Source organism: Gavia stellata, chromosome 7 (genome assembly GCF_030936135.1).
Source record: "Gavia stellata isolate bGavSte3 chromosome 7, bGavSte3.hap2, whole genome shotgun sequence".
In the NCBI taxonomy this organism is placed as follows: Eukaryota; Metazoa; Chordata; class Aves; order Gaviiformes; family Gaviidae; genus Gavia; species Gavia stellata.
This window is the reverse complement of record NC_082600.1, coordinates 39,116,867-39,144,864: the sequence shown is the minus strand read 5'-3', so window position 1 is coordinate 39,144,864 and position 27,998 is coordinate 39,116,867. Positions and strand designations below refer to the sequence as shown.

Below are 27,998 nucleotides of genomic sequence, written 5' to 3'. Positions count from 1 at the left end.
CAAAGGGCAAATCTCCCTTCTGACCCTAGTGCCCGACGGCATAACTTTTGCAGAGCTGAATGGCAAGTAGAGATCAGAAGCCCCCTCGCAACAAGAGTCACTTTTTGTCCCCTGAAGCAGAATCCTTTTGCAACCTCATGATTTGATAGAGAGTTTCCCTGAAGCGCTGGTCGCGGCTCAGTCTTTTGGCTGCATCTTTGAGCTCCTCAATGTTTTCAGCTTCTGCATGAGCGAAGATGAAGGACTGGGACTGCTTCACTGAAACAAGAGCAGCACAGAGCGGTCAGCACTCTGTCAGGGACACAAACTGAAGACAAAGCTTCACTAGAGCACACAAGCTATGTGATCAACACGACTAAGAGCCTGGCAAGGGATGAGCTAACCACTGCACTCTAACAGCTTCACCGTACTGTTTTCAGAGGAGGAAAATGCTGACAGCATGGAAACACACTTTTCTTCTTTACAGCTGCCTCTGATTTAGGGTTCTACATAGAACTAGATCTAACCTTGCAGGTAGCCATGCTGAGCACTGGATTGGATTGGACAATGTCCACGTCTCCCTTCCAACCTAACTCAGTCTATAAAGCATTCAGGTGAAGCCAGCTTTGAGCATGTTTTTTTCGGGGCCTAGGATCATCACAGCAGTTGCCTTTCAACATACATGAAGAGACAGGCAACTAGTATGCAGACTCAGTGCCTGCTCTCTGGGTAAGGAAGCTCCAAGTTTCTCTGTAGTTCCATTCTACTACTAGGAAATATGAAATATGAACCACATCTGCAGACCTTACTGCTCTGTCAGCCCCATCTGCACACATCTGCTCCTGCAGAACATAGAATAAGAAGCTGCCCGATACCTACAGTCATTCCATGAAGCACTGGCTCTCCGGCGGTGGAAGCGGCAGCTCTTTATGCGACGAGTGGCAGCCTTGTGGATGTACACAGAGTTCTTCATGATCACGGGCATCTTGGCCTCCAGCTCAGCATTGCGGATGCACTCTTCAAAGAACTCTGAGGAGAAGACACCACTGTGAGCAGTGACAGGAGAGACACTTGAAGGAATGAACCAGTCACAAGGGACTGCACTTGCCGATGGGCTGAGCCAGGTAATGACATTCAACACCTCCCTAGATGTTCACGAACAACAATCCATGAAGCTTCAGAATATCATGAGAACGAACAAGTTCAAAGTGACAAACACCTCCAGTCCCCAACAAATGCATACTGAAATTACAGAAAGAACTGCAACCATCCATTCCCCATCAATCATTCCCATAGCTGCTCATGATTCAACTGCCAAAAGCCTCTGATATTATGATAAAACTCCTCAACTCTCTTGCAACAGAGGGGTCTGAAGCCTTGCTCATTGCTTTTTCTTTGAAGGACTTCTAAAACCAGTCAAGTCTAACTGTGGAAAGGGTGGTGTTGGCAACACTGGCACAGGCACACACACCCAGGCCATACATGGCCAGGGATTTCTTAATAGCGGAGCAAATACTAGCACATACACACTTTACAGGCTTCACGCAAAGCCCCATGTCCAAACTCCGACAACGTTATTCTGTCCTGATCTGCCACAGAAGCTGCTTTTCCTGGCCCATTTCCCCTCTTGTGGTCTAACCGGCGTATCTTCTGCCATTCCAGTCTTGCTGTCCTCCTGCCTGTCGCTGGTCCCTTGCTGTTCAGAGGGCTCACGCGCTAATGCGCCCCAACTCTTACATGTAAGGGCAGGGCAGGGCAGGAATCACTTGGAAGGTCTGAGGCAATCTGTGCTGGGACTGATGTTAAAGAAAACATTGCCGGTCCCTCACTTTCTCTAGTGTTTTGCTCACCAGTACATTTTTACTCTTTTAAAGAAAACATCCCCCAAAATCTAAGATTGGAAATGAGTGTCAGGAGACATTCAGTGACAGAGGTTACTCGCTTATGCCCTGTGCAGGAAGCTCAGCTCTAGTTGAATGCTGAGAACAACACATCCACTTTAGCTTTGTTTTCTTACCATTGCTCTGAGCCAGTGGGATGAAGTTCAGAATCATGCCCTTTTGTCTCAGTTTAGAGATCTAATGTAGAAACTACTGAACAATACTTATTTTATTTACAGATATTTATATATATAAATTGTAAATATGTGTATTTATACAAAAACTATTTATAGATGTATTTATACTTATATATGTATCTGTGCCTAGAATGCCACAGGACTTTTTGGCTTTTCTATATTGGCCCAATATATCCACCTTTCACTGAAATGAAGCCTTAAGTGCACAGATACAGCATGTTCATAGCAGCTTCCCCCTGCACTATACTTGAGGAGGAAAAAGAAGCAAGACTTCACCCAACTGAGGCTGCTAATGTCAATTCCCAAACTTGACTCAAGCCAGATGCTAGGGTAACGCCCCATCTTACAGAAAAAAACACCAAAACAACCCAAAACAGGTGAAGAAACGGGGATAAGCTGTGAGGAACCCAAGTGTTACACCTGACCTGTGGACTGCAGTTGTCTCAGCAGAGCAGTGCTGGGCTGATGCAGTGATTCAGCTCTGAGTAAGGATCCAAACTTCACCTGCTGGGTCACCTACCAGCACGTTGCTACAGCAACCACAGTCCTTGAACTGCTGATGTTCTCGTAACCAAGGCTGAGAAAAGATTATCTTGAGGGGAGTCAGAGGACTCTTTATAACTCAGACCTAGTCAGTCTTTACAGCTCTGCCACAGCTTCCCTGTTTGACATTTTGGAAAGCATTTGCTCATCTCTGCCCCAGGTTTGTCTTCCACCCAACAGGGAAGGCTGGGATAATTTTATACTCCTTTGAGGGCAAAATGTCAAATGCCTGCATAGCACATTCTGGATCCTCAAAAGGGAGGTGTGGTTGAGGTACAAGGAGTTGGGAGAAGACATTATGCGCAGCTTTGCTAATTTGGGAACTTTTTGTGTCTGGGAAGATGGGTAGAAGTATTTCCTCTCTCAGAGCTTGCTGATCAGTAGAGAGGACGGATGACTGACTTACTTCTCAAGTTACTGACATCTGCTTTCATCTTCTCCTCTTTCTCCTTGTTGCAATCCAGAGAATTTAAGCCTTGCTCCAAGCTCTGCAATGCTTCCTCAGCTTCTCTTAGTCTCTTCTCCAGATCCATGCGCACCTTCACTTCAGCCTGAGGAAGAGAATAAGCATTGCGGAAGAACAGCTTGCACCTCAGTAACCATCCTGCTAACTCACAAGGTCTGTGAGGGACCCACCAGGCAGGTGAAAATGAAAAGACAGCAGTAAGGAAACCCAACAGAAATATTGTAAGACAACATAAAAGTTGTTCCTCATGTCTCCAAAAAGAATCTGAATTTGAAGTCCAGATTATTTTAGTAACTCTCCTTTAGTCTGACTTTCATTTTCACAGGTTTCCTCTCATTGTATGAATCAGGTGGAATCAGAGATGGTATTTCAACATGTGAATTCGTGCTTAAGCAAGTACTTGCAGCTGAGCAGGAACAGGAGGACATCTTACCAGCTGAGATGGACTTGAGATAAAGGCAGTCAGTTCCCACAAAGGGGTGTACAGTACTTAGTTTCAGAAACAAAACGCAAGAAAAGTTAGCAATAAAGGATAATATCAGCAGTAGCTTAGCAAATGAGAATAACTAATACAGCTTGGGTCAACTTAGCTGTAGTTTGGCCAAGTGGAAGGTTACAGGAACATGGAGGTGCAGGAAAAAGAAGAATTGGGGTGGTTTTGGACAAAATATTTATAGAAGGAGGTTGAGTGTCAAACAGCCAATAATAAGCATAATCTTTACATTATTTAGATTAAAATAAAATAGCATACTTTGTCCATACTTTGCATAGATTAAGGTATCTTCCATTACTGGGATAATGAAGGAGGGCTGGTACCTCGCCTGCATTCCTCTGCTTTTGAACCCAAGTTCATGCAGAGGTTCCTGAAGATTTACAAATTTTAAGATTGATCCTCTGAGCACAAGTGAGGAGGGAAGATTTCTGCTCAGTTCTGCAATGTCCATATTAGCATTTCTTTGAAATAATCTTTATTCTTGATTGTGTCTACTTTCCTCTTTTACTTTTTCTTCCTCCCTCCACCTTTAGATGATGCTTTCACAGTAGCACATGAAAAGACTTTTACTGAATGGGTTAATCAGGCCTCAGAATGAGAAAATAAATAGTAGCGCTGCATAGATACATCATATACCATGGTAGGAAGCATGGCAAATGAAGATTTGTGACCGCAAAATGAAAACCAAATAAAACCAAGTCTCCGGCTTGATAGTGGATGAACCAAAAGGGAAAATGAGAGAACTCTGGGCCCAGGCACAGCAATATGTGACATACGCAGGGGATACCTTGAGGTCTCTCTCCGTCTGCTGCTTCTCCGCGGTCAGCTCCGAAAGAGAGTTCTGCAGCGCTTGCGACTGGGAAGAGTAAAACTCCCGCTCCTCCTCCAGCGCTCGGGACCGCTCCTCGTTCTCCTTCATCCTGGTGCACAGCACAGCAAAGGAGGATGACCATTCCCACCCCAGCGCAACTCACAGGAAGGAAGGGGCTCAGTATCGTGATGGGGCACACTTAACTACCTGGCTGCCCTGAGCAAAGAGGCACTAACAGGAGCACTGTCTGTGCTGCACTTCAATAACACAGGCATTGCTGGAGAAAGCCAGGTGGCCAGTTCTTGAACGGAACATTCTTAACCCGCAGACGAGGTCCAGGAGCACCAAACACTTCCTGTGGTCAAGTCCATGAACACCAAATGGATTCACGTGCCTACGTCCTGATGTGAAAGGAGCAGGCCCAAGCAGCAGCACGGAGTTCAGCTGCCCTGCCTCACTCTGTCCCCTCTGAAGTGTTTATAACCTGAACTCCTGCCACGGGAACCAGAAAAGCTTCCAGACTTGTCTTGTGTTGGCAACCAAAAAGCAAGTCAGCAGATAGCCACATCATTTGGCACCACTAAGCCTGAGCAGGGCAGAAGTGTCCTCTTCCCTTTACTGCACCCAGGAATGGAAATTATAAAGGATCTTACCTTTCTACAGGTCTCAGGATAAATGGGAACAGTTTTGAAGTGATCCTAATTCTAAGCCTGGAAATATTTAGCCGTACCCTTTCTGATTGCCTCCCACCTGCGAGGGGGGAAAACTACGTCTTTTCCCACCACCCTCTTCACACTGGATCGCACCTTGTCCCACATCCCTGTCGCTGGCACCGCCGTAAGAGCCCCTGCCCCCACTTCACCTCTTCTCTGCCAGGAGTTTCTCCGCCAGAAGTTGCTGCATCTTCTCTTCAATCTGTCGCAGGCTGCAGTGCAGTCCCCAGATGGGGCTTTGCTCCTTGCTGGGGCTGGTTGGAGGTGGGAGCTGGTTCTCATTTTCTTCTAGCATCTCCAGCATTTGCTGCTTTTCCAGGGAGAGCTCCTTGAAGAAGGGCAGAGGTTGTGAGTATCAGGCAAGTCTAACATTTCTGCTCCTGTTCCTGCCTAGCTCCTCCCTATTGAGTCCTTCCATCCTTACATCCACATTCCTCATTCAAGTTACAAACAGGAGCAATAAAATGGGCTTTTCCCTTCCTACCTGCCTCTTCGGGAGCAAGCCTCCACCATAGCCTTCACTATGCAAGGGGGCAAGGACCTGCAGGCCCCTTTGACGTGATATGCTAGCGAGGACCCAGCTCAGGGACCAGAGCCTTGTTCTTCTCTAGTCCATCACCAATACAGTCAGATTCCCTGCATTCCCTCCTCACCTTGCTCCTCAGTGTGAACTAGGGGCATCCCCTCTGTGGTGCTCCCAACTGTGGGGCAATAGGACATATCATGTTGTTTTCCTGTGAAGGGTTCAGTCCGGTGTGCAACTAGGGCATGAATGCTCCTTCCCTAGCTTTCCGGTTCTCTTTTCGTACCCATAGCTGTGGGCAAGGAGAAGAGTTCAAAAGGGACATCAGTAACAGATTTTTGGACAAACTTGCAGGATCTAACACAAACATTAAGGATGACATTGGGCTTCAGCAGGCCAGCTGTGTGGAAATTTCACGACCGATATGCATTCAGAAAAGCCACTTTCCACCAATCCACCAGAGTAATAAGAAGTAAGGAAAGGGTGTAATAGATCAGCACTGTGTTTCCTAAATTCTCACATGGCACATGATTCTCTGGGAACCATGCTCCCTTGTGTGAACAAGGAATACCTCTCTGCTGCTGCAATTTCCAGCAGGGCTTAGGGAGTTGCAGTTAAAAAAAAAATAAAAAAAATCAGAAGCTATCACAGAATTATAGCCATGTTGGCTGGAAGGGACCTCTGGTAGGCTCTAGTCCAGCCTCCTGTTCAGAGCAGGTCTGTCAACACAGCAAGATATGGTCAGCAGTGGCTTTCTACAGTTAAGTTGTGAAAATCTTCCAGGATGGAGATTCCTCAGGCTGTCGCAGTGCCTGCTAGGTCAGCCCTACCTGTCTGGTGAAAAATCTCTCTCTAGTGTTCAACCTGAGCTTCCCAAACTGCAGCTTATGGTTATTGTCCTGGCACTGCTGAGAAAATTTGGTTCTGCTGGGCTCTGTGTCACTTCTGTCCTTTTCTGAAGGGGATTTTGGCCTTCATATTAGCTACTGAACGAATCTATTCATCCGCACAGGACTCAACTCCAGCACTAGCGGATGTTAGATTGATTCCACAGGACAGCATTGCTTTCAGCCCTGGTCACTTCTCCTGGATTGTTCCCAAAATGCTGTCACTCAGAGGGGAGAAGTGGTCACTCACCTCTAGGGTTTTCTGTAAGGACTGTGTCAGGCTTCGCAACTCTTTCTTTTCTTCCTCCACTCCTTTAAGGGAGTGGGCTGTGAGCTCTAGCTCCCTAAAGAAGCAAAAAGGGTGATAGCTATTGCAGGGGAACACTATCCCCACAGACCGCACTCAGGCTGTGGATCTCTTAGTGCAGGACCTGCAACCGGTGGTTGGTACAGGCAGCCCTGGAGAGCCAGGAGCTTGCCAAGAAGCATCACACCTTGAACACACTATGGGCATCCAGAACTTTACTGTGCCTCCTGATCGTCAAACCAAACCCAACTGTTAGTATGCTTCTCTAGCAAGGGCAGGGCTACGGTTGCAACTGGAAGAGCTCAGACAGGGCAGTCATATCTAAGCAGATGTAGGTCTATGAAAACAGAAATGGTTTGCAATATCACACTGGCTTTTCTGAGACGTTATTTAGGGAGAGAAAAGGAAAAATAGAGGGCAATGGCAAAACATGCCCTTTCAACACTCAGGGCAAAGCACTTGGATCCTTCCTTTTCTAAATATATTTGCTGTTCATATTTTGCATAGTGTAACTCTTAAAATGACAAAATTATTCTTGGAGAGGCAACTGCATCATCCACTCAGTGCCATTCAACTGATGGTAGAAAACCAGATTCAGATGTCTGGAGCACACATGGCTGGTCAGTGAATCAAACTAATTGCCTCTCTGAAGTCCTCTAGCACCTGTCCATTGCCATGCTACCCCAATTACTCTGGGGTTTGCTCATGTCCCAGCCCTTGAGGTTGCTGGAGTCTGGAATGCAAAATGAAACTAAGCAGTCTTCTGTTGGTCATACAGGTGATAGCAAACACAGGTAAACAGATCTCAGCCATTTCTGTTTCAGTCAATATAGCATATCTCTCCTTCCTACATGCACAAAATAGGTGGGTTTTACCCACTGTTTTGATTCACCACCACACCAGCACTTCTGGCCAGTGTAGGAGTTTGTGTCCTTTCCCTGCCCTGCGCAGTTTGCCACCTTACCGTCTGATCTGTTCCTGCTCCAGCCGCAGCTCCCGTACCACCTCTTCAAAACGGTGCTTCTCTGCTTCCAGGACCTGGTTCAGACGCTCGAGTTCCTGGACCGAAAGAGAAGACAGCAATGTACTCTGCTGACACACTTAGTTGGGAAAGGCTTCCCTGTTAACAATGCCCAGGACTTTTAACCTGCACTATTGTAGAGCCATAGGGTGTCCGATTCCACCACACTTTTGTCCAGGGGAAATTAGAAGGGATTGAAGGTTGGTTGAGGATTTCCAGACATCCAGAAGTCCCAGCCGGGTTACCTGGCACCTGGAAATTCCAGACATGGTCCCTGCACGGATCAGCTTTGCTGCACATGTACAAAAGGATCAAAGCTCCCTGGGAAAGCTGGACTCAACATGCATGTACCACCTGCAGGCACCCACATGTGCAGGTACAGAAAGCCCGGGCAGGAATGTAACAGCCCCAGCACTGCTGTGCCTGAAGTGTGATATTTCTACTAGCTCAGCCTTGCTTCCCATTCCCACTCGGGCAGGAAAACACAAACTGCACAGTGACAGCTTTGCACAGTTTAATCAGCCTGTCATTGTCTTTGTGCTAATAAGACCATGCTTAAAGAGCACTGAAAACCACAAGCTATCCTCAAGCAGTGTAACAGTCGCTTCCCCTAGTCTAGAGGAAGCAGTTGTACCGAGACCTACTGCAGACGGAGGGAGACAGGGACAAAGCACAGCGAGGGTCCCGCTCCGAGTCAGGTCCCCTTGCAGGATGCTGCCTTAGCTGCTAGGCAGGTCACCAAAGAGCACTGACGCCAGATAAATTCATAAGACTCTTGCTCCATGGTGCAGATACATAGTTCAAGATGCTTTCCCAGCATATTGCTCTGAAGCCTTCAGGCTCACAGCAAGTCAGACCGCCGCAGTTCAGTGAGCTATATATTCATTCCTTCATCAGTAACAAGCTCCTTCAAACTAACCTGGCCCCATCTGCTCTTTGTGGGCAATGGAGATACTATGCAAGGCTTTGTAAGAGCAGAGATTTGTTCCAGGGTCTTTAGACAAGGGCATTTCCCTCCCAGTGGTGTCGGGTTGTGCAGCAGGCTATCTCACCAGAAAGGGATGTCTCCCTGCAAAGGTAGAAGTAGCTTAGCCCTAAAGGAGTGTCCAAGCCACCTTTCGACTTTAGCTCTGCAGAAATGTACACAGGGAAAACATAGGCCAGCGAAGCCTAAGTCACCATTGCCGTCTTTTGCTAGAGGGGTGACAGGCATTCTGGATTAACTGGAAAAGATAGTGTGCAGCAGTTTGCAAGATTTCAATGTGGTGGTCTACATCCATGCAGGATTTCCTACCGTGTAATAGGACAACACATTTGCAAAGCTATCTCACAATATCTTTATGATGGTGCTATAAAAACCAGTACAGATTTGGTCTAAGTATGAGAATGAGCTACTTTTATTATATGAAGCAAATGTAAGTTAGGAATAGTTTGGAAAATAATAAGAAACTTGACAAATTAAAGTATAAGAGTCACATCTAAAGGAGTGCCCTCTTGGGCTTTCCCTAGTGCAAAGGTTATTATTTTCCCCGTCTCTGATGCGTGCAAAGAATAAACCACATTGCTTTTTGCTGGTCCTTGTTTCTCACAATGGTATCTCTACACTAGAACAATGTCATGTCTGTTTGTTTGCTTTCTAACTGGGGAGACAGACAAGTTGATTGCCAGAGTCCTCTTGAATCTACCAAATAACAAGTGTTTAATTCAACCCAGTGATTATTAATTTAATCTGATCTTCCTCCCTGGTCCTCCTGGAGACATCATCACAAGCATGCTGCATGGAAAGTGCCTGGGAAGGGGGGCAGGGATACACCTCCAGGACCCAACCCATGCCACGGCTCTTATTCCTCTCTTCATCCACAGGGCCCAGAGGTTGGCTGGAGACTCTTTTGGCTCTGCAGCCTCCCTCCCTGAAAAGTGGTATGCTCTCAGACCAACAGCTCCCAACCTCCCAGTCCTGCCACGTGGAAGGTGAAGGGAACTGGCTTGTGATGAACACTCACCTCTTTTTGCTCCCTCTGCAGACACAGCTCTTCTGTTTCTTCCATTAGCTTATCTGCAAACACACACACACACAAAGGCCAAATGCAGAGAAAAGCAATTTATATCCTGGGGATATTTATGAGTATGAAACACTGACTGTTTGGAGCTTGAAAATGCAGCATTCCCTATTGCTCTGTGTGTGTCTGTCTGGGAGGCTCCAAAGGCTGAGATGATACTAGTGGGATGTTCTGTAATTTCCCTCCTGCCAAATAACTTAATAAAACCAAACAACCATATTGCTGTGTACTCCTTGTAAGGTTTCCTCTCAATGTTCTTACAGAGCATTAACAAACTAACCTTCGCCATCCTCTAGCTGAGTCAGGAAAATATCCTTATCTCTGCTTCACACATGAGGAAGCAAATGAACAAAAAGGTTAAGTGGGTGCACAGGGTCACACACTGCGTAGCAGTGGTCAGTTCTCCTTCTGCATTTCAGTGCCCCATCCCGACCTGCCCAACACATCGCCCTCTCCTTCAGCCCCCGGGGCATCACTGCCAGCTCCCTGTTGTCACCTTGGGACACCCCAGCCAAGCCCAGAAATCAATCCCCTAACTCAGCCACGAAAATTCTAGCTGTGAGAAATAGTTCCCCTCAACATCAGTTGCTCTTGTCTACCGAGAAGGATACATGCCCACCAGAGACCCTGCTCTGATGCTTGCGCTGAGACCTGACGTACCTACCTTGTGCTGCGCTCTAACCTTAAACAGAGGCTCTGCCTTAGGCAGCTCTTAGCCATGCTTGCGGGAAGCTAGACAAAAACACCTTCCTCTTAGGTAAGCCTCGGGTTTAGCTCTCGGCTCTGCCACCCGGCTGCTGTGTGAGCAGGGCCAGGTTCACTGTAGCACTTTATGATTCAGTCTTCCCTGTATCAGGTGAGGAGAATGCTAACAGTTCCCTTTGTACTGGGGACCCGGAGAGATTACTACTGCCGGCAGGATTACTACTGCTAGGAGGAATGCAGACCTCTACCTCCTGCCCACAGCAGGGCTCCTGTTAACGTTACTAAGGCTCTGCTAACCAACACTGCTGCCTTTCCTTCCCTCTCTCACCCTCCTCGTCCTTGCCAGGACCTAGCACAGCTGCACTGTAATTACACAGAGGTTCTCCCACCTTCCCTCTTCTGCCCCTCCTGGTGGGGCCAAGCCCAGGGCTTGACGGGCTTCTGCAAAGTCTCAGCCTGAGGGAGAAACCTGGACCTCAGCTGGGTGGGGGGTAGGTGGAAGGTAACTCCAGGGGGGGTTCAGGGACTTCCCCAGAGAAGTGTTTGCTTCCTCCAGAGAGCCTTGACCTGCTGCCAATAGCAGTGCCTGACCTCAAAGCTTAACTGCAGGATGGACACAGATCATTGAAGGTAAGGCTAGGGAGGCAGAAGCCTCAGCAGTTATATAGGAATAAATGGACAGTCGCTGTCAAAAGAAAGTAACCAGCTGTGACAGTTGACCAGCTGTGAATGTTCTTGTCATGGGCCAAAGAACCCAGGGAAATATATATTTTATATTCCAAATATCTCCTCTTTGCCACAGAACATGCATTCCTCTGTTCCTCCATCACCTTGTCTTTTATTGTACTGTGGTCCTCTTTAGGCTCTTTAGTCTGCTCTGGTGGTTGCAAAATAATGTTTTGACAAAACCTTCCTGTTTCTCATTTTCCTCCTATCTCTCTAGGTCCTCCTCTCAGCACTCCCTGTTATCCCTTTGTCAGGTGTGAAACCACTCCTCCTTGCCTGCCTCACATATGAGCCCACCCATCAACTCATACGTGCGAATAGCTCTTAGACAGCCAGAAAGAACTTGCCTTGATACTTGAATCATGATCACTGTTACATGTGAGACCATATACAGAGATCACCCCTGATCAGCATGGATGCAGAAATGCAAAAGGCTCTTCGAGATTTCTCCAGTGGTCTGATGATTAGGAGTAGATACCAGGAGCCCCCGATCAAGGCATCACCGACCTGAAACACCCAAAGGTGCCACTATCTTGTTTAAAGCAGATTACTGTCCGGGCAAATCCCTGGGCTCACACACGTGACCAGCAGCCCCCAGGTCAGAAGGGCTCTTACACCTTGGGGAAAGCTCCAACTTAGGAGGCATCTGGGTTAAAAAGGCTACTCTCCCTTGGCTGTTGCTATAGGCAGCGTGGGGAGAGACAGCAGGACCTCCCAGAGCACACCAGGTACTGCCATCCAGAGGCTGGTTTCTGAGTAGGGGATTGGACTAGATAACCTCCAGAAGCCTCTTCCAACCTAAATAATTCTACGTTCATCTGGAGCAACTGCTCTCTCTCCATTGCCCTCAGAGAGAGCAATGACAAATTAGCCACTGCCATTAGACACCTCAGACAAGTTCCTGCTTCCAACATGAACAGTGTGGGCAAATGCAGACAAAGACCAAGTAGAGTAAGACCAAAAAAACAGCTAGGAGAGGAAAACCCATGCATGAAAAGCTGTGATCAGTCTCAGAAATACCAGTCCTGTGTCATTCAGGGAGACAAAGGCATTGGCTGTTTGCCTGGTGAGCAGCTGAAATCAGCACATCCAAAATTCTCGGGGCAGCGAACATTTGTACAGTCCAGCCATCAGGATCTGCAGGACTGCAGCATGCTGGCCAAGGCACGTTCTTCCTTTCATGCTCCACACAGACATCCAGATCCTACCGTAACATTTTCACATTTTGACTCCCTTCAAAACCTGAGTTTCAACTGCTGACTACTCAAAAGCTTCGTCCAGTAAAAGTCAACAGTAAAAACCTGTAGCTGCTTGACCACACTGACAACTCCAGAAGAGCAAAATGGCTATTTTGGGTGTTTACGGCTTTTGGAAGTAGGAGTTTCCTACCTAAATACTCTTGTTTCTCCTTGGCCAGCTGCAGTCCTTGGGCTTCCAGGCTCTCGATCATGGCTTCTCCCAGCTGGGCATTCTTCCAAGTCCTAGGGAGAGCAGACACAAAGCAGGCAATGTAAGAGAGCTAAGGGTTGCACAGAGCGAGGCAGGGGGACTCAGCCTAGCAATCTGCCAAGGAACTCAAACACACGGACTCCCATCAGTTGAGAGAGTGACTCTCTAAATTTTTCTTCACAAATGAATTGGCGGCATTTCCCTGACATTCAGTAATTTATTTTTTTTAAATACAGGAGCTGTACATCAACACTGCACAGCTATTCAAATGTTTTTCCAGCGTTTTGGAGATTTCTATACTGAGCTTAGTTTTAACTGCTCTCCGACGAACCCAGCACATGCACAGCCTCCAACTGCAACAGGATGTACCTGGAACCCATTAAATGGGTCCCAACAGACTTAAGAACCAGATTTTTAGCTTTTAACTCAGCTAACTTCCCATCTACCCGTGACATTGTCTTCTGCAGCCTTTCCAATATCCTGCTGCTATAGCCACTCTTCCACTTCAAACATTAACTGTTTATTGACTCCTTCCCACAGCCTTGTATCTTCAGCCTTGTTGGTATCCATCATCTATCCTGGAACCAGTCAATCTCTCCTCCTCTAAACTTGTAAGCCACTAGAATTTGGTGTCTGGCCCTACACTACGAGTTAAGTGCCACTCCCTGTAAAACCAATGGAGAACCAGAGATAAAAGCCAGATGAGATGCTGGCAGGTAGGGAGAGTTAAAGGAAGCAGGCGTATTCAAAGAGTACCTTGTGTTATTGCAGCACCATTAACTAGAGGATCTCAAGGTCTCTTGAAAACATTTTGAAACTAAGCTTCAGAAGTGCCTGTGGAGCAGATGCCCATTACTGATTGAGTTGATGGATGGGGTAGGCTTTAATAGAGATATTAAATAACCAAGGACAAGGACATACAAATCAAAAACAGAATCAGAAATGGAGTTTGGTGCTCACTTCTATTTGTGTCCCATTAGAAAACAATATCTACACACATAAAATACATATGTAAAATTCTTCCCTATCTATTTATATAAACGTATATACAGGAACAGCAATTGCTGCCCAGAAATTCTGCCATCTTTGTTAAATCCTAAGGGAGCTTATTAATATTAAATACCTGTAAGCCTTCCTGTACCAGGCCTTTTTGTGAGCCGTTTGAAATTGTAGCTTTTCGGAAACAGCAAGTTGGCAACCTCTTATAAAACAATTTCAAGGCAACCTGTACTTTGTCTCTTACAAAAGCCAGACAAATATATTAAACACACATCACCCCAGGGACCAGGCAGCTCACAGCTCCAGCAGCCCAAGCACTGCCTTGTGCTCTTTGCAGGCAGATGGGTTTCTTTTCAGCTAATGAGCATCTAGGATATTTCTCAAGTGCAGAGGAAATTAGAACGCTAATTAAAAAGGTGATGGTTTGCCCACAGGTAGACATCTTCATCTGGAGTGAGAACGTGTGGGTGTGAATGTGTTTTTGCACTAACATTCTCTGACACAGGATGAATCTGATCCCAGAGAAACCAGCAGCAAACATCTTGGGGGGGAGGGGGACAGAGTTTATCAAATGATTATTTGGAGGGTTTCAAAACACATGTAGCCTTTAAGGTGTCTGTTTACTAGATTCACTTTTTCAGTGCTCCTTCCCTTCCCCAGCCTAACAAGACGTTTCCCTGTCTGTAACTCAAAGGTTATTACACCCACTGCTGTGTAACTTAGAAGATGCACCCTTATTACGGTGTAGCATTTAAGCTTTTATTCCTTTTATCTGCTGGAACCAGTGGCGGTGTGTAACTGCAGCAGCGGGGAGGTACAGGCTCTGAGCGCAGCTGAGGGGTGAGCAAGCGCTTTTTTTATTTTGTACTACTTACCAAGTGAGTTTTTATCAGAAAAAGCCACATTGCTTAAAGTGCCAGAAAGCACAGGGTCAGGAAGGCTCTTGGGACAAGTAGAAAGTGCCCTTATGATATACTTCTGAAAAAACCCCGAAGCTGTATAGTATCTCCATTTGCTATACAGCTCAAACTTTGTCTATTCCAGTCTTTTTGCAGCACTGGGAACATCTCTTTAGCTTTGCCTGCATTTTACCTGTCTCAGGAGCATCCACAACCAATTTTTGGAGACGCTTAGCACTTCATGGTCCCCAGGACATATGTATTATGTTACATGGTTTTTTGTCCCCGTTGCCCACCAAGTCTACTTTTAACCAGTACAGGGAATGCCACTATGGGCACAGAGAGCGTACGTGTGCCCCTCTCCCCTGCAGCAAAAGCCTCTCTGGGTGGGAAGGGAGCCCGGCCAGCTGGAGTCAGGGCTTTGTGCATTTCCAAAAAGCTTTCAAGATCTGTCAAGTGTGGTGAGTCCAAGCCACAACACGTTAGAAGGGTGGAGAGACCATCAGATCCCCTCTGCGTTGAATAAGCGGTTTCCCTATCCAAGTGGTTTCCCTATCAAACCAGGAGGCTTGGAAAGGGGCAAAGAGCTGAAGGCATCGCTGAGCACACACTGATGGTGGAGATAACAAACAGTTGTGCAGGCACACACATCCACACACCACCCAGCCCCAGATGTAAAGAAACAGCAGACAAAATTGAAACAAAGGAGAGAGGATAGAGGATGCTTCCCATCCTGGGTTCATTTTTTCCTCTTTCCCCTATTTAACAAAATCTCAGTCTATGAAGTTAGGTTTTTTTGAGGGTGTGGGTTTTTTTTTTTTTCCCCCTTTGGTTGGTTTAAATAATGAGGGAGACTATTGGATGATCACAATAAACTGTAAGTGCTGCAGTGCCATCAGCAGTACAATCTCTGTCTAGGAACAACAGGGCACTAAAACAGGTTGCCTAGAAGGTTTCAGCTGTGTCCTTTTAGCTTTCCCATTCATTGCAGATCAATTTACTGGCCCATGCTGTGCCTTTCTGGCTGCTGCTTGGCTCCCAACCTGACCCTGCTAACATAAATCACATAATCTGTGCTTTTCCTCACATTCAGGCTATCATCAGCACCGATTAAGCTGGCACTGGAGCTGCATCGCTCTCCTCCTCTGATGCAAGAACAGAAGCTGAGAGGGGAGGGAAGGGGATGTCACAGGCAGATTTTTAGCTAAGTGCAGGTGCTCTGCTGTATGATAGCAGCCACCTCTCCAGCTCCTGTTTTAAACTCTAGTGCTGGAAGGTTGGAGCAAGGACTAGAGGAAAGGCTGGCTCTGCGAAATGAGCAGTCACACAGGGCTTGCTTGTGAGTACCCCTCCTGAGCTGTGCAGCCATGCTCCTTCCCTCCCATACACACTTGAAACATTAATTTGGCTCCCAAAGTATTGCCCTTGGCAACAATTAAGTCTAACATCGGTGAAGGCGAGTGCAGACCTGTGCTATTGAAGGCAAACCTCCAAATTACTCAAGGGCTGAATCTGGGTCCCTCCTCCTCTGCAGTGGCCAAGCCCAGTCATGCTGAGTGGGTGACAGACCTCCGCTTTGGGTCTTGCGTCCCATGCTCCCATGAAGATTTAATGGGCAGCGTTGTGTTGCAATTCATATAGTACTATGGAGGTAACTGAGCTTGCTCCAGCACCAAAACCAAGCTCACTGCAGAGCTTGGTGATCCACTGTAACACTGTGGTCCCCATTAATTACAAATGAACATTTTCAGCCTCATAGTGTTGGAATTAACTGAGATACCTCCTTTACCATGCATACCTGTATGCACACGCTGGTATTACAAGTTAAACTTGCCTGAAAGAGCAGCTTTTGTCCCTACAGTCACAAGAGATCACATAAACATATTGTAATGCAGCCAGGAAGGGCAGAGCAAAGTGCTTGTTGCTCTAAATCTCATAGCTGAAAGTAGGCTCTGCTCTACAGCTCTGGAAGTTTCTCCCTGGCTTAGGAAAGTCAAATTCCTTTTTAAGCATTACATCTTCCTGCATCTGCTGAGATTTAGAAAGCCTGCTCTAGCAGGCAAGTAAAGGTCTCACTAGTCTGGGGGAGCTTCTCTGCCTCCCTGTCGTCCTTCTAGTCAGGCTTTTCCCTCTTTATTCTTTACACATCTACAGAGCAGATCAAAGAGAATAAGGAATAGAAAGAAGCTTACACTTTTCCAGACTCCTGTAGCATCTCCAGCCACTGAGCCTGCTCAAACTCTGATTCGGCTGCTAGAACAATGTTACCCTAGAAGAGGGGAGGGGAGGGGGAAAAAACACCTGGATTAGAGAGGCTGGTGCCTTACGCACCTCTGTGCATGAACTGGACACAACTAGCACAGCTGTGGCAGGAGGAGAGCCCGCCGCAGGCTTCCGCCTCTGTGGCAAACATCACACGGGAGCAGTTATGACCCAGGCCTACCACACCGTCTTGCTTGGAAAGAGATGCCCACAGCAAGTGGTCATGGTAGGAATAAAATGATAGAGCGACATGAGCTCTAGGGCTCCTGAGTACCTGTCTACTGGTCTAGTATCATAAGACCCGCTGTCAGAAAGAGCAAGTTTCCTTGTTGGTTGCCAAAGCAGGAGCAGCAGCAAAGCCTTGAGGGGACTTAGGATGCTAACCCACCCTCTTTCTCAGGACAGTCTGGCCAAAGAGGGTAGGCACACATCGGTGGGGTGGGAAAGACTGCCAATCTAGCTCTGCACGTCAGCAATAAAATGTTTTGTGGTGTTTGGGTTTTTCTGAGAAGAAAAGAAGTCTACTTACATGGAAGTCTTCATGAGAGATCTTTATGGCATAAGGCATGTTGGGCTCTTCTTTGGGCTCCACGATGCAGCCTCCCAGGGGTATGACACCCTGGGGATGAACCAGAGCACTCCAATCAGTCGGCAATATCATGTATAACTATTAACTAACCAGGAGTTGAACTTTCACTCTTGGTCACTTGTGGGCCCCTGTCCTGCCTTGGCTATCCCAGCAGGGGCAATACACACAGTTCCTGAAGAGCGGAGGGACTCCCACCACCAGCAGGAAACCTCCAAGTGGTATCGGGAAGGGTGTAAAGACGGCTCTCCTGCGTTCAGCCTGGAGGGAAGGCTGCCAGCTAGCATGTGGAAGTGGGAGCTTCTTTATCAAGCGGGAGGTGATCTCCTGACAGGGGCAGATGTTGCAGAGTCACAGGGCGGTAGCACGAGCGAGGGTGTGCATCCATTAGCCACCACCCCACGCGTGCTGTGTGGAGACAGATGGGTGGCCTGCTGCCCTAGCCGGGCTGGGTGAAATCAGCACCTTCGCAAGCACACGTGCTCCATCAGCCTCCAGCGACTACAGAAGCTAAAAGCGGACTGAGAGCACAGAGTCCCCCCGTGAGAGCTCCAGGCGCCAGAGCTGCAGGGGCTGCTTCTCGGGCTGGGGGCACGTGGGTTGGCAGGGGCTGGCTGCCACCACTTACGAGTGCAAGTACAGGTTAGGAACAAGCAGCAACCAAAGCTGTTAGCCCCACCACTGGCTTTGCCAACAGTACTCTCATACCGACAAGATTAGTTGATTAGGAGACCATGAAAACCAGGGGATACATCCATTACCAGGTAAACAATGTACCTGCTGAATCAGTATGGAGCCTGAAGAGGTACTGACATGATTCTTGCCTTTTTTTTTTTTTTTTGAGGCTTCTCTGGATCTGTGAGATGTTTGTGACTTACCTCTTCTTCACTTGCTGGGCTCATGGAGGGGCTGGAAGCTAGAAACAGAATAACCCCCTCTCCCATGCAAACACTGCTCACCTTGGGGTGGATGTTGAAGTATTTATTGCTTTCAAAGCTCTTCTTCTCACTCTCAGCGTAGTAGAGCAGGAAGCTTTCCTTAATGATGAAGAACCTTTAAGACAGAGAAAGGAAATAAATTCTGCTAGAACAGAGGTCGTGGTTCACAGCACAATAACATCTCCACTAACTAAAACTGCTTTCTGAACAGAAGAGTTTACTACTCCCATCCAAGCCTAAGGTGAGGTGCCTCACTCCTGTTCTGGGGTTGTTCAGTCTGCAGAAGAGGAGGCTGAGGGGAAACCTTATCGCTCTCTACAAGTACCTGAAAGGAGGTTGCAGAGAGGTGGGTGTTGGTCTCTTCTCCCAAGTGACTAGCGACAGGACAAGAGGAAATGGCCTCAAGTTGCGCCAGGGGAGGTTCATGCTGGATATTAGGAAAAATTTCTTTCCTGAGAGAGTGGTGAAGCATTGGAACAGGCTGCCCAGGGAAGTGGTGGAGTCACCATCACTGGAGGTGTTCAAGGAATGTGTGGAGGAGGCATTGTGGGACATGGTTTAATGGGCATGGTGGTGTTTGTTGGTTGATGGTTGGACTTGATGATCTTACAGGTCTTTTCCAACCTTAGTGATTCTGTGTTTCATAGCCAAGTGCTAATGCTTAACACTAAGCGCTGTGTTCAAGTGCTTTGTGCTTGCAGTTTACCACAGCACGCCTCAGTGTTGAAGGCAAGCCATAGCAACCTTTACTCACAAGGGAATGGGACGGCGGTCTGCATCCGAGACAGGAGCACAGCCAGAGCCTTTTGGCATCTTGACCTGTGCAGGCTCTGTCGAGCCCACGTGTTGGATTCAACCTATTGGAAGAGAGCTGCTCCTTTTTTTAAGGGTCTCTCTCACATGGGCTAAGAGCAATTAAAAGCTTACTTTTGTTATTTACTCCCTGCCACCCTCTTTCCTCCCATCTCAGCATGAGCCAGAAGGGAAGTGTTCCCACCATAACAGGGAGTCAGTTACATGGCGGGGAGTCACAGGCTAGCATCCCCAAGTGACTCTCAAGGCAAGAGATTGGCCACGAGAGCGGTCAGGAACAGAAATAAATTATAGATATATTTTTAAGCAGAGCTCCTGGTAAAGTCTCCTGTCATTGACCTTTGTAAATACAAAGGAAATTGAATTTTTTTTTCTCATATGCATCACATTAAAATGTGCCCTGTACAGTAGCCACAAAATATCACAGCTTCTGTAAACCAAGCCTCTAATTTACTGGAGCATGTCCTCAAAATTGTGATTAAAGGAGTGCCACTTTTAGCTTATTCGGATGTTCAAAATGCCCCTGGAGAGTCCCTCTTCTCTTTGAAAATTGAGGTTGCATTTACCCTGCAGGCAGTGGTACAGGGGAGAGATATCTGACTTAGCTTAAATTCGGTCTAAACCTCTGCAGCACTCAAAAATGCTGAAGAGCAGCTGAAAAGATGGGGACTAGTTTAGTAGGAAGGTTTCAGAAGAGTAAATGACAAAAGAAAAGGTGTTGCATTGTTCTGTACATATTTTCTGATATGAGAAGAGAGGGATTTGTAAAGAAAGTGAAAGGCAATAAGCTCAAAAGTAATAAAGAATGCCTTTTCACACTGCACAAAACACTGCTGTGTAAATCGCTTTCGTGTGGTCCTGAGGACAAGAGCTCACAAGGAATCTGGAAAGGATAAGGCATTTCTGTGAATAATGAGAACATCCCCAGGAAAGCCTCCTGCTTCTGGGCAGAAAGCCTCCACTGAGAGCGATCAGGAAGAGACTTCTCCGGGCAGTGCTTTCCAGCTGTACAGCCCAGGGATTCCTGCACCTTCCTCTGAAGCCGACATTAGAGATGGGCTATGGGACGCAAGGTCTGATCCACAAGAGCAATTCTAATACTTCCACGTGCTTGTCCCCACCCCAGCCCTCTCCTGAAGCAGAGGTCCTGTCAGATGGAGCCAAGTACTGCCTCCCGTACAGATAAGCACAGCAATTTGGTACCAGTTTAGTTCCTAAAGCTGAAGAAAGAAGTTGAAGCTGGCAGAGAATTATCATTATAATACAATATATTATTACTAATAATAATCATCATTATTATACTTGGGGAAAAACTTTAGGACTTCCACCAGCTCCTATCTCTTGATGTTATGCTGTGGCTCTGGCAACATAGATGAAATTGCCACATGCCATGGAAACATGAGCCATGGGCTCTCAGAAGGACTGAAAAACACAGAACAAAGCTAAACTTCTGAACGCCTGCAGCAAGCTCGAGCTCTGGACCTGCTGTGCTCCAGCTCCAAAATGTTTAAAAGTGCAAGTCATTCAACACGTGCATATTTACATCCAGAAATCTTCAGAATGTACAAACACCAGCAGCAATTTTTGCGCCCCAAATTTTTTCTTCTCCTTGCCCACTCGTCTGTACCTGTTCATGGTGACATCAGAGGCAGGGAGAAGCTGCCAGTTTGCTTCCTCAGCAGGACACTGTCTTCTCATTTGATACTCTGGGAACATCATGGTTGACTGCCTAACCTCACCTCTTGTCCCTGACCACAGCCTGGCAAAACCTCTCTAAGCAGAACAGCACAACTCAGTGCAAAAATCACTCTTCTGCACTGAGATCATTTAGTTGGTAGAGGACCGAAAAGGTGCTCATTCACAGTGCAGCCTGTCCAGCAAGTTATCCAAGTAGGAGCAATTACTATTCACCTTCTACCCAGGGGACCATCTCCCTTCCAGGGCTCTCATGTCCCAGTGCACCTCCCAGAGGAGCTGCATCTAACATCCCCTCAGCCGGGAAAGCAATGCATGATCCCACCGCGGTGGCTGCCCATACTCTCTCTGTATGATTGCAAGAGGTGCCTAAGATAGACAGGGAGATGGACTGTCCATGGGGCACAAGTTGCTTTCCCTGTGATGCGGATCTCCATCCTAAATCTCTTGCCAGCGTCACAGACCAGGGACCAGAACGTTTTCCTCCAGACAGTAGGCAGGGATGGGAAGGAGCATCCCAGAGAAGGTGGGGGGCTGAACTGCTCACACAACTTTGAGACACCGGTCCATTTAGCAGATGCATCGGACGCATCTTTGTGGGACACATTACTGATAAAGCAGATTCATCAAGGTCTCGCCTCTGTGTGAAACAAGGATTGGTATTTTCACATATATTTGCATTAATGGCAAAGGCAGCCACAACCCCTGCAGCAGGCTCAGAGCTGACCCTGGTCAAGGCAGGTATCCACAGAGCAGACAGGGCTTGTTTCTGGTCCTTCCTGCCCACATCACTTCTGTGAGCAGCAGCCTTGTGCCTTCCTGTTGCATTTTTCCTCCCACCTCTTGTCATTAACTCTATGAGGAAGTTTTCTTATGAGTAGCTGCATCTTCACTTTATGTCTCTAATGCTTAGTTCAATGAGGACTTGATTTTTTAGAGGGATATGTTACCTCATCTGCACAATAAATACAGAAATAACATCTTTAAAGAATAATCCTGCCTGGACAATGGCCTGTGCTTCGTCCAGTGGGTCAGAGTGAACCAGATACTGTGGGCACAAATACAAAACTAAGGAATAAAAAACCAACACACCACATGAAACGGAGAAGTCTATTCATCACTTTCAACAGTCTTTTCAGTCTGAACAATCTTGAGAAACATTTGCAAGATGGGTAAAGATACTGATCTTTAACTAGGAGTGGTTTTCAATCTAAATGTTAAGCCCCAGTTAAAGCCAGGCTTTAGTATGTTACATACTTTTTGTCTGCTCAGTGCTCCTGATAATCGCTGTATTATAGATTATGCTCCAGTGGAAACGAAAACCAAAACCAAACCAAGAACAAAGCATAGCACAGATCTCTGAGAATTGATGTGTCTCTAGCAGATTAATGAACTTTTAGATCCCTGACCTCACAGATCAGAGAGAATCTGTGGGGATTTGGAATTAAAATACACAACATAAGAGTTTAAAAAATAATAACAACAAAACCCCACAGCAAATAATGAACAAAACCACATTGACAGTCTGGTTAGCTGATGGACATAATGTACTTATGCTCAGATCATATTTCCTCATCTATCCTTACCTGGAAGGCAACACCTAAGCAACAAAGATCACCACTTGAACTTTGACTTTCAGGACAAAGTCTCCATACGACAATACAAGGATAACTGATGCATCACGATGGAAAGAAGGATGAAGTGAAGGAGTAGAGGAGAAAGAGTAACAAGACTCAAGAGCAAGTTGAAGACTGAAGCAGCAGCCAGGTGAGTAAGAGCAGAAAGAGAAGAGATGGCCAAGGGAGAATGGGGAGAGGCACCCAGTTAGGACTGGGGGGCTGGAGACACTGAACACATCTGAATCAGGCACGGATGTGCCAGCAGAAGAAAAGGGAGTGCTGGAAAGACAGGGGAAGGTTTTGAATACAAACAAGAAATCAAAAAAATAAGAGGTTTAAAAACAGAGCAGCATTCAAAAAGCCTGGAGAGCAGCAGCGAAGGTGAAAGAGGTGAGGAGACCTGGTACAACCATGCACACTCCACATGCAGCACAAGTAATACAAGCGCTATTCACGCATTGTCAACTCCTTTGGGTCACCCATCCCCTGTCACTAGATCCTGCACTAAGAAACCACTGAAACCACAATGTAATTAAACTGGAGTAGCAGAGGAACAGTAACAGTCCGAGTGACTTGGATGTAAAGCCAGAGACGTGATCTGCCAGGATTAGACACAACAGCTCTATACTGGACAAGTAGAGATACCTGATCTCTGGCAATAAAGTGCTTTCTTTGTGTCACAGAGGGTAAATGAGATTAATTAGCTAATATTTGTAAAAGGTTTTGAAGTAACAATCGCCCATGTTAAGTATTTACATTATGAAACTGCAGCAGACTCACTGGTCCTTCCTTCCAATGGTGGTTTTCTGGGCACCAGTCCAGGAGCACAGGCAGCGAATCCCAGTTATTAGATCAGCCCAGTTCTCTCTCCCTGGGGACAGCTCAGGAAAACGATGGGCAAATGATCTTTATCAGCATGTCATCTCAGAGACCGCAGTACCTGTCCCTCACTCTTCCTCTCCTGACAGCTCCAAGCTTTCCTGCCTGCCTCCTGCCTTGGCAGCTGGAGCGGCGCCCAGCCAGGCAGGGAGCTGGAAGAGGTGGATGCTTCCTGACAGCAACCAGCCAAGTGGGAAGTTTACAAGGACAAGAGGGAAGCAGTCTGCTTGACTCACAGCCCCACTGCCTCGGCTGCTCCCGCTGCCCCTGTGCTGCATACACACACACACACTGCTCTGCTCTGCAGCTGCGTGCTTGCTAGTTTTTTTAGAGCAGAAAACAGTCCTAAACAATTATCCTTTCCATCTGCCCTGTGACTATCCAGTGACTGTTGGTAGCCACTCTGCTGGAAAACAAGGTTATGTGCAAGCTTTGCAGGGCCACAGCCAGGACTGGTCCAAGAGAAGATAAAATTTCCCTCTCATCTGAGCTGTGTTTCCCTCCTTCCAGCAGCAACTTGGCATCTCTGATGGATTTACTCCGAGGTAAAAGCATATTTTGTGTTTTGTTCTCCACTCTTTTCAATTCCTCATGTTCCGCCTTGCTTTTCTGACTGGTTGACCACTGAGCAGATGCCCTCCTGGAACTGTTCCCCTTAGCCCCGAAGTCTCACACCTGAATGGTGACAGTTAGCTTAGAGCCTGACATTTCTGTATGGGGCTGGGATTATTCACAGTAGAGAAGGATGTGTCACTTCCTACCTGCACCCCATTCATGCCACATCCAGGGTAGGTACGTACCTTGTGCATTTCACTCCAGACTCCGTGCCAGGCTGATGCTGTTACCAGTACAACTTTTGTAGTAGGGAAGAGACGAAACTGCTTGTTGTTAATTGGAAAGAAGAATGGGGTGCAGTTTGGTGGGAAGAGGAGGACCATAAGTCAAGGGCTGAGAGTATGACTTTCCAAAGCCACTCCAGCAGTGACCCAAGCTTAGATTGGTCAAAAGCACCAGTAACCTTAGAAGATGGTTTTGTCACTCTTGGAAGGGTATTACTTTACAAGGAAAGAAAATTCATATTAGGACTAGAACTTTTCTTGGAGAGAGAGAGGAGCTGGGACGCTGCTCATGGCATTTCAAAAGAAAGCTCTGAAAGACAGCATGCTCAGACGTTAGCCCTGGTAGATAAACACAGCCACGTTGGTCCGGTGCCAGAAGCACCCAGCCCACTCTCGGTCAGTACCTGAGGCAGCACACAAATGCTTAGGCTGTAGTACAGACCATGGTGTGGGCAAGGGAAAGGACTGAAAGTGCTTCAGACAGCTGCCTCTTGTCAAATCTTGCTGTTCTCACATGTGCCATCAGACGACAGCTCCGACTAAAACTGGGCTCTGCTATCCCTCCCTGCTCCCTGCATAACCTTTACTGCTGTGAAATCCCCAAACCTGGGATTTCAATCGCCAAAGCACTGGACACCATGCCTGGACTTTTTTCCTTGATCCACTATCCAGTCAGCCTCCACCTTTCCCTTAAACACTTGCTTTTCTTCTCAGCGTCTCCAGCAGCACTGTTGCTACAGACAGATGAATGGGATCAAGCCAGTATCACGCATCTCTTAACAGCCACGCAGACCCATCTGCATGGCTGATGGGACCAATCCTCCCATTACATGCTGGTTTATCTCCCATAGCTTGGAAAGACTTTCCTTGGAACATGGAGTAGTACTATTGTCCAGTGCAAAATTACTTGACAGCAAATGTACTACCTGTAAATACCAAACAGATAAGAAGTAGTAACCCAAGATTTCAGGACAAAATCTACATTGCTCAGAGATCAGATCCTCAACTGTATCTAGCAATAGTCAATTTTTTCTCTTAATTTAATTGGAGTGGGAAACATCTCTTCTCCTTTTCATAACATAATGCACTTGACCTGCTGTGTCTTGCTGGGCATGGGGGGTAGGCGGGGGGAATGGACGAGTTGCTCCTTATCCCCCCATAATGACTGACATAATAACATGCAAGATTTTTTACTTTAAAGCAAAACTCTCCTGTGATAGAAAAATCTTATCATTCCTCCTGTTCCAGTGTTTTTACCCCAGAAACCCCTTCTTTCCAATCCCTACAAATTCCCTGTGTTCATCTCCCACTGACCTGTCTCTGGTCCCCCAGGACCCTCAGCTGCCATGCTTGCAGCTAACCTTCCGCATCATCCCTGCCCCACGGTCACCTCCCCATCTCTTCCCACCTGCTATCACTAAAATATTTACCACTTGCTGAAGATGGGGGTGACTTCTAGGAATAGAACAGCACTAAATAAATAATGACAGAGAGAGCAGAGATGGGCCATTTGCCTGCAGGAAATTTTGATTAGGAAGAAGAAAGCCTTTTAAGAATGTCTCCTCCATGGCAAGTTACCTTCCCCTCCATTATTCTGTCTGCTTCTTTTCTGTAACACAGTCCCATTAGTTTCCAGACAGAATTCATTTAAATATCAATGTTTGGGAGCTGAGTAGGGTGCATCAGCACAAATTCTCTCCTGGGTGAAAAAAGGCCATTGTTTTCGTGGGCAGGCGGGGCGGGGGGGAGTACCTGTATGCAGGTCAAAGATGGCTACAAACACAAAACTGCTTCCCGAGCAACATTTAACTATTTTTCAGGCCATGCTATCTTCACAGGTTAAGACTAGACAGCACTGTGGTTACTACACAGAGCAAAACTGGGAAAGCTGGGTTTAGAAGTGGATTGATGTGTTGCGTCTGCACTGCAGACTGCAGCAAAAAAGTACCCACAAAAGGTAAGTACCAGAGGTAGCCGACCCAAAAAACGTTGAGACACACCATGCTACAAAGGCTACAAAACTGCCTTTCAGCTCCAGAGGTAGCTCAGGCTTCCTGTGCTGCCTTTTGTTAAAGACTCATTTGTGCCTTTCCCCAGTGGAAAGGTAAGGGGGGGAAGAAAACAACATTACTTTGCTTTTCTGGCAGACTTTTTCATCTGCAGATATCAAACTACTAAAGGCAGGTAAGTACTACTATCCTGCTTTAATAGATCAAGCCAACAAATCCTGGGTCACAAAACATGTCTCTGGCAGTGGTATGGTGAAAATACAAGCTTCTCAGCTACTAGTCATCTAACTGAATCATTTGCCAATGACGTCTATCAGCAGTGACATTAATCTGCCATCTAGGAATGCTGAAAGGCTTAATCCATTGGATCATGTACCCCCAGCGAGCAATGAGAAAGAGCTGTACCATGTTTCTGTGCAAGCACCCATCCATAAACAGTTGTGTCTCATAATTTCCCAATCAGAGGAAAACTCTCCTGTGAGATTCAGCTATTCACATAAAGAAACTACACCAACTTCAAACCTCAAACTGACCCATCACTTTGGTATTATAGAACATACTTCTGTCTGTGGTAAAAGGTTATAGCAAATGCCTTCCAGCTCCAAACTTCCTGGCTGCTGATACACAACACACAGCAGCTTACAACTCCCTAGCACCAGATCAGAGAGAATTCAGAGCCACCTTCCCCGCAGGGAAGAGAGTCTGCATTTACTGTTCCCAGCGTGCCATCACCGCCCCACAGTACTGACGCTGGTCCACAAACCCCTGCAGACCTTACGCACAGACACACAGTCCCACATGCACAGCCAGTTCAGCCTAGCCATCTCACACCCAAAGGAGTCAAAGAGCTTTAACAAGTGCTAATGAACAAAAGTCAAGCAGTTTGAGGGCAAAATATATAAGCCAACTCTTCCTCTTTCATGAAATGATCGTGGGATAATTATCCAGAGGAGGCAGCTAGTCCCTATTCCCGCCCTGAAGTGCACATAGCACAGGGTCTGGGCGGATAAAGAAGCAAGCACAACGGGGTGCCATGTGCGTAAAGCAGGCTCAGAACAGCAGGGAAGCTATGCCCAAAGTCTCGCTCCTTGTCTCTGCCTGGCTAACTGCACTTGAAGAGCCAAGCACTCAGACTCTAACTTACCCAGCACCCTTAGGCTTTGTATTTCACCTGAGGATCCCGCAGCGACTGTGGCTTACCTCCTGGACCATTTGGCCGACTGCCTCCCAAAGGGTCTCTTCCAGAGCACGCCGTACAGCTGCACTTTGGTGCTGATGTCCAGAGCATCAGAATCTGCCTGCTCCATGGATGGAGAAGGGGATACAGAGCTGGATTTTGAAGCGAACATTATAGATGGATCTGGTTCTAAGTCTCCCTCTCTGCACAGCGGCTCAGGGACTATGATTAAATGCAATGAACCAGAAGGACGTAACCAGCCACTCCAAGCGGCAGACGGAGAGACTGGGCTATGGTTTGAATCAATAACTTGACTGCTCAGCACTCAGTCGATAATTTTCTCCCTGATGCACAGATGATGAGAGTTTCCTCATTGCGTATTACTTCCTGATGCATTACAGACAGCACACAACGCAGCCCAAGGAAAAATAAGAGCCAGAGATCAGGAACACAGAGAGGCAGAAAGAGCTCATCAGAGAGAAAGGTCCCATCAGTAACACAAGCCAAAATACCTCCACACCAG

General features: G+C 46.9%; 1 protein-coding gene across 1 annotated transcript; it reads right to left on the bottom strand.

Annotated features, from left to right (window-relative positions):
- Positions 1-97: 97 nt before the first annotated feature.
- On the bottom strand, positions 98-27,647 carry PLEKHD1 (pleckstrin homology and coiled-coil domain containing D1). The gene is made up of 13 exons (XM_009811923.2): positions 27,499-27,647; positions 18,466-18,559; positions 17,450-17,539; positions 16,851-16,927; positions 12,701-12,792; positions 9,824-9,876; positions 7,764-7,858; positions 6,743-6,836; positions 5,232-5,410; positions 4,346-4,478; positions 3,006-3,150; positions 859-1,008; positions 98-258 (listed from the first exon to the last, which is right to left on the bottom strand). Exons 1-13 carry the CDS (start codon positions 27,645-27,647, stop codon positions 98-100), a joined length of 1,512 nt encoding a protein of 503 aa, XP_009810225.2.
- Between the last annotated feature and the right edge of the window lie 351 nt (positions 27,648-27,998).

Bases quoted from the DNA above. Each gene is read 5' to 3' on its own strand.
- PLEKHD1 (XM_009811923.2), bottom strand. From the start codon at position 27,647: ATGTTCGCTTCAAAATCCAGCTCTGTATCCCCTTCTCCATCCATGGAG. The intron at 4,479-5,231 runs GTGAAGTGGGGG...GCTGTGCACCAG, and splicing joins AAACTCCTGGCAGAGAAGAG to GATGAAGGAGAACGAGGAGC. The intron at 1,009-3,005 runs GTAAGTCAGTCA...TCTTCTCCTCAG, and splicing joins AGATGTCAGTAACTTGAGAA to AGTTCTTTGAAGAGTGCATC.